Here is a 12507-nt window from a genome sequence, read left to right as displayed (position 1 = left end):
ACCTGCCCATTCACTGCCGAGTTCTTGAGAGATTCCACTGAGTCCACCTTCCCCACATCAGCAGCCCCGTGCCCTGCCCTCCACTCCTGCTGCAGTTGCCTCTTTTCTGGCTCCTGAGGTTTCTTGCCTGGATTACCACACTCCCCTTTCCACGTGACCTTCCCACCTCCACTCCACCCACAGCCAAGGAGAGTTTTCCAAATACCAACCTGTCCAACCTATCCCAGCTGAAATCCTCAGGCACCTCCCCATCACCAAGCTCATTAAGTCATCGGTTGCTGAGAGTTTAATGCCAGTCAATGTGACTGATTTGTTACACAAATAGGTGCTATTTACTATAAAATCAAGGTGTTCCAGGCAATGTCCTTCTTAACTGTAAACACCACTACTGATACAGTGTCAGTGTATTAGAGTCAGGTGCCTCTGCCTCTGTCAGTCCAAGATGCAGGGACCCTGGGGAGCACAGCACATAGCAAGTGACCATGAGCCTTTGCAGAACCCTCTCCTCCCCAGCAGACTGCACGGACTGTCCCCTCCTCCCCAGCAGACTGCATGGACTGTCCCCTCCACCCCAGCAGACTGAGTGCACTGCCCTCTCCTCCCCAGCAGACTGTGTGGACAGCCCCCCTCCTCCCCAGCAGACTACGTGGACTGTCCCCTCCTCCCCAGCAGACTGCATGGACTGCCCTCTCCTCCTCCCCCCACACTCCCAGCAGAATGTATGGACTGCTCCCTTCTCCCCGGCAGACTGCATAGAGACTAGCTCAAGGCCAAAAGCTTGAAGGCCTAGTGAGCTTTGATGACGCCACTGCCCTCTAACCCAGGAGACAGAGCAAGCCCCTTCTCAATTGCAAATAATAATAATATGGCTCGGTGCTTATAGCACAGCGGTTACAGCACCAGCCACATGCACCAAGGGTGGCAGGTTTGAACCTGGCCTGGGCCAGCTAAACCACAATGACAACTATAACAAGAAAAATAGCCGACTGTTGTGGCAGGTGCCTGTAGTCCCAGCTACTCGGGAGGCTGAGGCAAGAGAATCACTTAAGCCCAAGACTTTGAGGTTGCTGTGAGCTGTGACACCACAGCACTCTATTGAGAGTGATAGAGTGAGACTCTGTCTCAAAAAATAGTAATAATATGCAAGTAATTAAGAATAATCTTCTTTATATTACATCAAAACTCAGTAAGTAAGTAGACTGCTTGAACTCAGGGGTTCAAGACCAAAAGCTTGTGGCTCAAAGGAGTAGGGTGCTGGCCCCATTTGCCAGAGGTAGTGGGTTCAAACCCAGCCCAGCCCAAAAACTGCAAAAAAAAAAATTCTGTAAGTGCTAGCTGCTTACAGGTTTGTTACAATCTATCTGAATAAAACATAAAATAAAACATACACTGTATCAGTGAACTTCTTGCACCCTATTACAGTGAAATCCACAGTCTAACTTTGCACAGACCTTTTACCCTTCCGTGATTTTGTAAGACCGTGTATTGGTTACGTGAAAATACTGGTTCACAGAATTATGCAGATGTTCCAAATGTGAACACAGTTCATTCTATGATAGCAAAAAAAAAAAAAAAAATCACATTCATGAACCATGGCCTCACCAGAAAAGTCGTTAAGTATTGGGAAGCTGCCACACTCACAGTGGCAGATACAAGTGTTCCAAAACTCTAATTTTCACTTGAAGGCTCAAATTTTATGACTGGCAACAAACACTGTCGGTGTCTTCTTTGCAGTGCAGCTCACAGGTGCGTTTCCAAGAGCATGCCTGCCAAATACTCCAGCCCAGAGGCTGAGCTGGTCTGCTGGTGCTGCCCCAGGACACGCTGTGTCCACGAGAGCTGCAGCCACTCTGCCTGACGCTGCAGCTCCGTCTCCAGGCAGCACCAGGCTTCACACAGGGCAGAAGGTCATCTGTGCTTAAGAGGTGAGACTCAGGGGTGGCGCCTATGGCTGAGTAGGGCGCCGGCCCCATATGCCTAGGGTGGCGGGTTCAAACCCAGCCCCGGCCAAACTGCAACAAAAAAATAGCCAGGCGTTGTGGCGGGCACCTGTAGTCCCAGCTGCTCGGGAGGCTGAGGCAAGAGAATCACGTAAGCCCAGGAGTTAGAGGTTGCTGTGAGCCGTGTGACACCACGGCACTCTACCGAGGGCGGTACAGTGAGACTCTGTCTCTACAAAAAAAAAAAAAAAAGAGGTGAGATTCAATAAAACTAATCTTTATTGCTCTATCGAGGACATTCTTACTGAAATTGGAAGGACTAAATTTTAGTGCACGGCAAAGGAACCAGTAACTACTGATGCCATTTGACACTTCTGTCTCATTCACACTCAGATGCCAGCTGTACTCCAAGTACTGAGGAAGCCGATGGGGAACACAAGCAAGGAAGTGATGGAATCTGATTTACATTTCAGAGACCACTCTGGCCACCACATGGAGAACTGGCTGTGCAGGCTCTGCGTAGAGTGGTAGAGGCCAGCCGCATATACCAGGGCTGGCGGGAACCCAGCTGGGGCTTGCTAAACAACCTTTACTTTTACAGTATCAGCACAGGTATCAACAGAGTGGAGAAGGCCAGTGAGGACGAATCCATTATTAGGAAGACAGTGTTGACCCCACGGATTGCTGCAGGGAGCCCATGGCACAGACTGAGCAGACTAGGCTAAGCAGCACCTGCGACATTGTTCCCCGACTGTTTAATGTGGGTTTACTGTCTATTTTTGTACCACCAGCACCCCCCACATTGTCTTCCTAATGTTTTCCTAATATTTTTAGACCCATGACCTAACTATGAATTTTTCAGTTGAGACATTATGATACAGCTGAGTGTATTTTTTAAGCTAGACTTTGTTTCTGAAAACAAAGAGTGGCTTGCCTAAAGTCCCACTTCCTCTCATTGCTAAGCCATGTAATTTATGTAACTTTAGGCTAGCCATTTAATTAAAGTTCCCCACCCACCACACAGAGATCCCGGCCTCTGCACGGTGCTGTTGAGCCTCTACAAAAACTGCCTGTCCAGGGTGGCACCTGTGGCTCAGTGAATAGGGCGCCAGCCCCATATACCGAGGGTGGCGGGTTCAAACCCAGCCCCAGCCAAACTGCAACAAAAAAATAGCCAGGCGTTGTGGCAGGCGCCTGTAGTCCCAGCTGCTTGGGAGGCTGAGGCGAGAGAATCGCGTAAGCCCAGGAGTTGGAGGTTGCTGTGAGTCCTGTGACGTCATGGCACTCTACCAAGGGTGGTACAGTGAGACTCTGTCTCTACAGAAAGAAAAAAAAAAAAAACTGCCTGTCCAGAAGCCCTTTGTGAGCTGCTCACATGTCTCCCGGCACATTTCTGTTGAATCCCCACTGTGTCCCATGAGCTAGTGTAGACCAGTCCTTGCTTTATGATACAAAAAAGTACACTTGTAGGGGGAGAAGTGTGGAGGAAAACCCCAGAGGAATAAGGACTGAGGACAAGTGATCAGGAGTGACTGGGTGGCTGCTTCAGAAGTGATGGGGGGGCCTCTCTAAGGAAGTGACTTGACACTGAGTATGAAGGAAGAGAAGGACCAGGTGTGCACAGATCAGAGGAAGAGGGTTCAGGCATTTCTACCAAGATGCAGAAAGGCAAGCAGGAGCCAGATTATGAAGGCTTTGTGAGCTGGCGGAGGGTCTGCATTCCACTCCAAGCACTGAGGAAGCCCATGGGAAACACAAGCAAGGAAGTGATGGAATCTGATTTACATTTCAGAGACCACTCTGGCCACCACATGGAGAACTGGCTGTGCAGCAAGAGTGGACAGAGGGAAACCAGTCAGGACACAATCGCAGTCATCCAGGCAAGAGACGGTGGCCTGGATGAGAAAGAGAAAGGAAGAGAAAAGGGAGGTAGAGCAGGCAGTAAGGTATCTGAGTCAGCAACTTCAGGCCATATGGGAAGTGAAGACTGGAGCTCTGAGCACTGGACAGATGAGATCTGCTGGGGGGGTGCGGGGGTGGGGGGAGCGGTGCAGAGGCAAGCAAAGAGTCCAAAATCAAGTCCTCAATGCTCCCAAATTTAGGTGCCAAACAGCAAAGGAGTCTGAGAAGGAGCAATTAGTGACCTAAGAAAAAGTCCAACCATGGGCAGCCCCTGTGGCTCAGTGAGCTGGGTGCCGGCCCCATATACCGAGGGTGGCGGGTTCAAACCCAGCCCCGGCCAAACTGCAACAAAAAAATAGCCGGGCATTGTGGCGAGTGCCTGTAGTCCCAGCTACTCGGGAGGCTGAGGCAGGAGAATCACCTAAGCCCAGGAGTTGGAGGTTGCTGTGAGCTGTGTGACGCCATGGCACTCTACCGAGGGCAATAAAGTGAAACTCTGTCTCTACATAAAAAAAAAGAAAAAAGAAAAAGTCCAGCCAGTCATGAAGGTGGGCTGTCAACTGTGCGGAGTGGCACTGAGAGGGCAGTTACCCTGAGGACAAAGAGACCTTTAGATTTAGCAACAAATAACCACCTTGTCCTCGGCATCGGCAAGAGTCTCAGTGAGGGCATCAAAGCCTAAGCGAGCAGACCCAGGCGGGGGTCTAAGGTGAGGAAGGTAGAGGGTGACAGAGAATTACAAAGTATTACTATTTAGCCTTTTTTTTTTTTTTTTTTGTAGAGACAGAGTCTCACTTTATGGCCCTCAGTAGAGTGCCGTGGCATCACACAGCTCACAGCAACCTCCAACTCCTGAGCCCAGGCAATTCTCCTGCCTCAGCCTCCCGAGCAGCTGGGACCACAGGCGCCCGCCACAACGCCCGGCTATTTTTTGGTTGCAGTTCGGCCGGGGCCGGGTTTGAACCCGCCACCCTCGGTATATGGGGCCAGTGCCTTACCGACTGAGCCACAGGCGCCGCCCCTATTTAGCCTTTTTCAAAAGACAATCTAAACATTCTGTAGTCCAAGCATTAGGCCTAATGCATCTACTCTGCTTCCTCCATGGCCCATTCAAAGTGTGGCCACAAAGCAAGCCCCACAGCCTCTTGTAGGAAAAGCGGGTCCTTCATTTCCAACACCCGTGTGGACGCGGCAGTGGCCCTGCACACCTGCACATATACTTCGTCCGCCAATGGTACGACTGCATGTAGACAGCATGCCCACCAATGGGCCATGGACCTACATGACTGCAGACACAGCGTGTCTTGTGGGTAGAAATATAATACAGGTGATGTTCTGGAGGACTCAAGCAGGAATGGCTGGGCCTCAGCCCCACCCCCCTCCCCACTGCTGGGCAAGACTATGGTGGCAAGGTGGGACTCAAATGGGGGATCAAATGTTCAAAGGCACAGACGGAAAACTAGTTTGGGGATATCTGAGTAAAATTCATAGTGGAGACAGGATATCAGCAGTTGGAAGAGGATTAAAAACTACCCTTCAGCCAGATAATCTAGCCTGAAGGCTGCAACCCTAACCCTTCCTCTCCCATCCCCCAAGGCAGTGGTTTTAAACCTTCCTTGTAATACGGTTCCTCATGTTGTGGTGACCTCTAACCATGAAATTATTTTCGTTGCTACTTCATAACTGTAATTTTGCTACTGTTATAAATCGTAATGTAAATACCTAACATGCAGGATGTATTTAGGGAACCCCTGAAAGGGTCATTCAAAAGAGGGTTGCCACACACAGGTTGAAAACCGCTGCCCTAAGGCAACTTTGTTTGTTACCTACATAGTTCTGCCCTAGAGCGGTGGTTCTCAACCTTCTTAATGCCTCCACCCTTTAATACTGTTTCTGTGGGTCACAACCCACAGGTTGAGAACTGCTGCCCTAGAGAATTGTTCTATGATTTAGTGACTTTAGTAATTTTGTATGATTGGGTCATGAGGCTATTAACTCTTTGCTTCTTCATTCTGGAAACACACACCCTAAAATCTCAATAAAACCTTGAGGCTTGGCACCCATAGCACAGTGGTTACAGTACCAGTCATATACACCGAGGCTGGTGGGTTCAAACCCAGCCTAGGCCAGCCAAACAACAAGGACAACTGCAACAAAAAACAGCCAGGTGTTGTGATGAGCGCCTGTAGTCCCAGCTACTTGGGAGGCTGAGACAAGAGAATCACTTAAGCCCAAGAGTTTGAGGTTGCTGTGAGCTGTGACGCCATAGCACTCTACCCAAGGTGACAAAGTGAGACTATGTCTAAAAAAAAAAAAACCTCTTAAGAATTCCACCTATTTGGGCGGCGCCTGTGGCTCAGTGAGCAGGGCGCCGGCCCCATATGCCGAGGGTGGAGGGTTCACCCTCAGCCCCGGCCAAACTGCAACAAAAAAATAGCCGGGCGTTGTGGCGGGCGCCTGTAGTCCCAGCTACTCGGGAGGCTGAGGCAGGAGAATCGCCTAAGCCCAGGAGTTGGAGGGTGCTGTGAGCTGTGTGATGCCACGACACTCTACCAAGGGCAATAAAGTGAAACTCTGTCTCTACAAAAAAAAAAAAAAAAAAAAGAATTCCACCTATTTGCCTCTATAGACTAAAAGACATCTGTCTCTCCCTCCGGGAGGGAGGCACAAACTTTTGCTGTGTGGAGTTCTCGGTACCGTATCTCCCTCCACCTCTGGACCCCAGGTGATGGGAAAACTCCTTCCTTGGGGAATTCTTAGTCCCCCATGTTGCAGCTCCTTCCTACGCTGCAACAGTGTCCTCAATGGTTTCTTTCAGAATGACACCTTCTTCTGATCCCTTCCCACACATTCCAGGCAAAAAATCCATCTGAAGCCAATTACCCTCACCTGTCCACTTTCCAGTAGGAAAAACAATGCTGTGCTAACTGTACAGTATCACAGTAAAACACAAATGGGGGAAGCATGCACACATCTGTTTTAGCCATACGTCTGTGAGTGACCCATTTTGAACTATAATTCTTACAAAGATCTAGTTACTTGAAAATTGCAAGCCAAAAGCACTATTGATACATTCACGCATCATTCACTATACATCGAATTAACTAAACAACAAACTAATTTGAAAAAAACAATGTTAAACACACAATAACTTGGTAATTAAAACGTGATAAGTGGCATAATAAACCAAAATAGATTCAAAACAAAGATCATAGAGATCCCAAGTAAGAGAGGGCATGGGCTGTAGCTCTCCAAGGAGCCAAATGCTGAGTGGCAGGAAATCTTCACGGAGTGTGGTAAAGAATATGTAACAAGGCTGCTAAATATTACCATAAGTAATCATTAAAATATATACAAAGTAAAAGCATATGGAAGTGCAGGGCACTCAGAGAAGAAGCTACAACAGAACTATAGCTTGTAGTCGCTGTAGCTCCTAGCACAGAACCACCAAAGACGCTCCATCAGAATGGAGACCACCTCCAGGAGAGTGGGACAGTGTGGCTGGGACACCTGGGTGAATGAGATCTCTGAAGTCAGAGTGGTTGCCTGTGTTGCCACTACAGAGCCTAAGTGGAAAACCCACTGGTCAAAACCACCCAACAAATGAGGTTTATGAGCATTGCTTTGTAATTTATCTGAATAAGTACCAATTTTTAAACATCTGATAATGTCACATTAAAACAACAATCTGGGCCGGGCATGGTGGCTCACACCTGTAATACCAACACTCTGGAAGGTGAGGCAGGTAGATGGCTTGAGCTCAGAAGTTTGAGACCAGCCTGAGCAAGAATGAGAACCTATCTCTACTAAGAAAATGGAAAAACTAGGTGGGCATTGTGGCGGGCACCTGTAGTCCTAGCTACCAGGAGGCTAAGGCAAGAGGATCACTTGAACCTAAGAGTTTGAGGTTGCTGTGAGCTGTGATCCCATAGCACTCTACCAGGGCAAGAGAGTAAGATTTTGTCACAAAAAGAAAAAATAAAAATCGCTTGAGCCCTTGGGCGGCGCCTGTGGCTCAGTCGGTAAGGCGCCAGCCCCATATACCGAGGGTGGCGGGTTCAAACCCGGCCCCGGCCAAACTGCAACCAAAAAATAGCCGGGCATTGTGGCGGGCGCCTGTAGTCCCAGCTACTCGGGAGGCTGAGGCAGGAGAATCGCTTAAGCCCAGGAGTTGGAGGTTGCTGTGAGCTGTGTGAGGCCACGGCACTCTGCCGAGGGCCATAAAGTGAGACTCTGTCTCTAAAAAAAAAAAAAAAAAAAAATCGCTTGAGCCCAAGAGTTGGAGGTTGCTGTGAGCTGTGAATGTGAAGCCATGGCACTCTACCCAGGGCGACAGCTTGAGACTCTGTCTCAAAAAAAAAAAAAAAAGAAAAATCTAGCTTTTCAAAGAAAAAGAGAGTGAGAGAGCTTGAGTTTGATGAGGCCCTGGTGCCTCTTTAGCTTATAGCATGCACTCTGCAGAGCTCCCCTGTTCCAATCCTCCAGAAAAATCTACCACTGAGTCAAAAGTTAGCTGCCATTTATTTTCAAACTGTGCCATTTTTCTTAAATTTGGCCTGTTTCGTTCATTCGTGCAACCTTCCAACTCTCATTATCATTTGTAACCTTTGTCCTAGTAAGTATGTGCTGAAAAGGTTCCCTCAAAGTCTGATCTGAAGAAAGAGACACAAGGCTCTTTAGCACATCAGACTCTCACAGAATTAACCAAAAATGTTAGCTGCAGATTTTCTTCATTGAACAACTTGCAAAGTTCAAACTTTCTCCTCTAGTTCTTTTCTAAGTAGCCCTCTCAATAGTTACTAAGTTTTAGAGAACTTTTGTTTCGCTCTGTTTCATTTTTTTGAGAGTCTCATTCAGTTGCACTGGCTAGAGTGCAATAGCATCACAGTTCACAGCAACCTCAAAGTCTTGAGCTCAAGCGATCCTCTTGTCTCAGCCTCCTGAGTAGCTGAGACTACAGACGCCTGCCACCACACCCCACTAGTTTTTCTATTTTTAGTAGTAACAGATCTCATTTTGCTTAAGCACGTCTCAAACTCCTGAGCTCAAACAATCCACCCACCTAGGCTTCCAAGAGTGCTAGGATTACAGGCATGAGCCACCATGCCCAGCCTCTTTTGTTTCTCTTAATAACCTGTGAAGAGCTGGTCAGCGCCAGTAGCTCAGTGGGTAGGGCGCTGGCCATGTACATCCAAGCTGGCGGGTTCGAACCTGGCTTGGGCCAGCTAAACAACAACAACTGCAACAAAAAAATAGCCAGGCATTGTGGAGGGTGCCTGTAGTCCCAGCTACTCGGGAGACTGAGGCAAGAGAATCACTTAAACCCAAGAGTTTGAGGTTGCTGTGAGCTGTGACACTACAGCACTCTACCGAGGGAAACACAGTGAGACTCTGTCTCAAAAAGGCACCAGCCACATACACCTGAGCTGATGGGTTCGAATCCAGCTCGGGCCCACCAAACAATGATGGCTGCAACAAAAAAATAGCCGGGCGTTGTGGCAGGTGCCTACAGTCCCAGCTACTTGGGAGGTGGAGGCAGGAGAATCACTTGAGCCCAGGAGTTGGAGGTTGCTGTGAGCTGTGATGCCACAGCACTCTACCCAGGGAGACAGCTTGAGTCTCTGTCTCAAAAAAAAAAATAATTAATTAATTAAATAAATAACCTGTGAAGAGCTAATCAGTGAATGTTGATCATTCATAATTAATCTTTAAATTAAAATGTCAAAATATATCCATTAATGAGCCTCAAACAGTTTGAGTATAAATTTAGAAGAAACCACATTTCAAAAGAACAAATGGGAAAGAAACTTCCTTACAAATAGGGGGAAAAAAAAAATTATTAGACAGAGCAACCTCAAACTTCTGGGCTTAGGCAATTCTCTTGCCTCACCCTCCAGAGTAGTTGGGACTACAGGCGCCCGCCACAATGCCCGGCTACTTTTTGTTGCAGTTTGGCCGGGGCCAGGTTTGAACCTGCCACCCTCGGTATATGGGGCCAGCGCCCTACCCACTGAGCCACAGGCGCTGCCCAATTTCTTTTCATATATGTATAGCAACCACAAAAACTATATAATTAGTACTCAAGATGTCCATGATGCAGACTTCATATAACCTGTGCCAATGACCAATTTATGTATTGTGCTCCCTAAATTGCTCATGGATTAAACAAATTTACCTAACCTTTTATAACAAGCTAAATCCATAACTAAATCACAATTACTGATTGGCATGCATTACCACAAGTAATTCTTATTTGTTTCAACATCATATACTAAAAAACAATAATCTTCTATAAACATATACATAAATCTAGAGCAAATGACTAATTATAACACCAACTTCTCCTTTTATGCCATTATAATTTTCAAATAAATAAAAGCTGCCTGGAAAGAGAAAATGAATCACAAAAAGACAAATTATAAATGTGCATAGTTGAGACAGAGTACTGTACTTTTGCTTTGGAGACCAGGAAATAGATGGCTGATGAGGGCAGATTCAATGAAATTCAGCTGTTTTCTTTCCTACCAGTTGTTTTTGAGACACTGTCCACACTCCAACACCATGAGGACCCCCTAAAACTTGGACTCAAGTCCCAACACATCATACCCTAACTCCACTATTGAAGAAATTCTACCCCAAGTTATAGCAACAAGATGCCACATAAAAGGAGGAAAGTCTGGCTTCAAGACAAATTGTTTACAAAACTAGGATGAAGTTCACTGTAACTTTAAAATAACTTTGCAAGAATTTGTTACTAGCTGAACATTTTCCAGTAATCTTGTTTCCTAGCATACTATGTCAGTCTTCTGCACTTCACTCAGCTTGGCAAAGCAGACTAACCATGTAATTGTAAGTGTCATATCCTACCTTGTCCTTCCACTAAGTGTTAATGGAAATAAGTAAACCAAACAGCATCTAAATACTTGCAATGCTATAAGAACTAACCAAAACAGCCTTTCCTATTTTCAAGTAAAACTGGAGCACAAAAAGTTTTTGCTTTTTGGTTGACTTACAACATGTGGCTGGGGAAAAATATTTACGTTTTCCCAAGGACACTCTTCTGGTTCTAAACTTTCTTCGCTGGACAAACTACCTAGTCCAAGAGGTGCCATCAAAACCGACTTACCCGATCCTTCATTCTCCAGCTCTGAGCTAAGGATTTGGAGCCTTCAATTTTCTCACAGTGCCTCTTTTTCATAAAAGCCAAAGGCAGGTTCCAGTCTGTAAGGTCCGCTTCATCTTCTTCCCCGAGTCCCAGAAGAGGCGACTGCAGCATTTCGGACTCCATCAGCGGGGGTGGGGGTGGGGGAGTCCTTGGCAGCAAGCGCTCGAGAACCTCCAGCCTTAAAAACTAGTGTGTACCAGAATTAGTGAAATAAAAAATAGCAAAAAGAATAGTCCAAAAAAAAAAATTAGAAGAAGAAGAAATGGATGAAGAGCGTACGGAGATCCTTACTCGGCCAAAAGTCTAAGATCCTTATCTCTAACTCTGCGCGGAAAGTCCGGGGGTTGGGAGAGCAGCTGGGAAACCGGGCAGCCCAAGAAGCTCCACGCAGACACACACCCACTGATTCCCAAGCCACTGCCTGCTTCTGAGGCTGTATGTTTCAGAAGGGGCTGCGATCGGAGCTGTCAAAGGCGTGAACGACTTCAGGCCTCACGATGACCCTGCTTTCGGCGTCCAACCACTCAACAGATCCGGGACAGGCAGGCCTCCCGCTCTTGGTTCTGGTTCCACAACTGGGACAACTGGGCTGAGGTCTCCGGACGACGAAAATAGGTTCAGAGCGTCTCGGGTCTTATCCAGCCACTCTCAGCCCTGCGGGTCTCGCACTCGCCTGAGCTGCTGCAACCAGAGCCAGGATCGGCCCATCGTGCTCGCCCGCAGCCGGTTCCTCAGCCCCGGGTCCGCGCGGCCTGGCTGGTTCTGCCCTTCGGTCCGTTGTTGTCTCCTACCTCAGAATGAGTCCGGAAAAACAGCCACACAGCCCGCGGAGAAAACGGATAACGTGGGCTTACAAGGTTAGGGGAGTTCTGCCCTCTGGCTTGGAGCTGCACTGAAACTCTTCTCATCAGCACATCAAGGAGGACGCCATATTGTCAAGGCCCACAATGCATAGCGACGTACGGCGTGCCCTACAGACCAAACTTCCTAGAGCGTTCTCGCCGTGCTACCCAGGATCCAACGAAGAAAGTCCCCGCCCCCGTTTCCTCGGTTACAGTAATTCAGCTCTCGCTAGTTTCCTGCGGTTTATCTGGAGATCGGAGATGCATGTTACTGAAGTCAATCCTGCAAATGAACCTCTGTTGATTTAGTTAATTTTTGAGAAAACTGGTTATGATTATTATTATTTTTTTTTTTTTTTGTAGAGACAGAGTCTCACTTTATGGCCCTCGGTAGAGTGCCGTGGCCTCACACAGCTCATAGCAATCTCCAACTCCTGGGCTTAGGCGATTCTCCCGCCTCAGCCTCCCGAGTGGCTGGGACTACAGGCGCCTGCCACAACTCCCGGCTATTTTTTGGTTGCAGTTCAGCCGGGGCCGGGTTTGAACCCGCCACCCTCGGCATATGGGGCCGGCGCCCTACTCACTGAGCCACAGGCGCTGCCCAAAACTGGTTATTATTATAAGTGGAGCTATATGCTTCTGACATTAAAAGAATCGA

At 47.7% G+C, this 12507-nt stretch overlaps 1 protein-coding gene across 2 annotated transcripts in view; it reads right to left on the bottom strand.

The window, feature by feature from the left end:
- Window positions 1–11956, bottom strand: part of RPTOR (regulatory associated protein of MTOR complex 1) — a 333344-nt gene extending 321388 nt beyond the window's left edge. Inside the window, exon 1 of one of the 2 annotated variants that reach the window (XM_053568488.1) lies at window positions 10969–11956. In XM_053568488.1, coding sequence (XP_053424463.1) covers window positions 10969–11130 — 162 coding nt within the window. In that variant the 5' untranslated portion in view covers window positions 11131–11956. The remainder of the gene's footprint in view (window positions 1–10968) is intronic. The other variant, XM_053568489.1, reaches the window with a different exon arrangement.
- Between the last annotated feature and the right edge of the window lie 551 nt (window positions 11957–12507).

Source organism: Nycticebus coucang, chromosome 18 (genome assembly GCF_027406575.1).
Source record: "Nycticebus coucang isolate mNycCou1 chromosome 18, mNycCou1.pri, whole genome shotgun sequence".
Classification (NCBI taxonomy): domain Eukaryota; kingdom Metazoa; phylum Chordata; class Mammalia; order Primates; family Lorisidae; genus Nycticebus; species Nycticebus coucang.
Note: the sequence above shows the minus strand (reverse complement) of the source record. Positions and strands in the feature narration are given on the sequence as shown.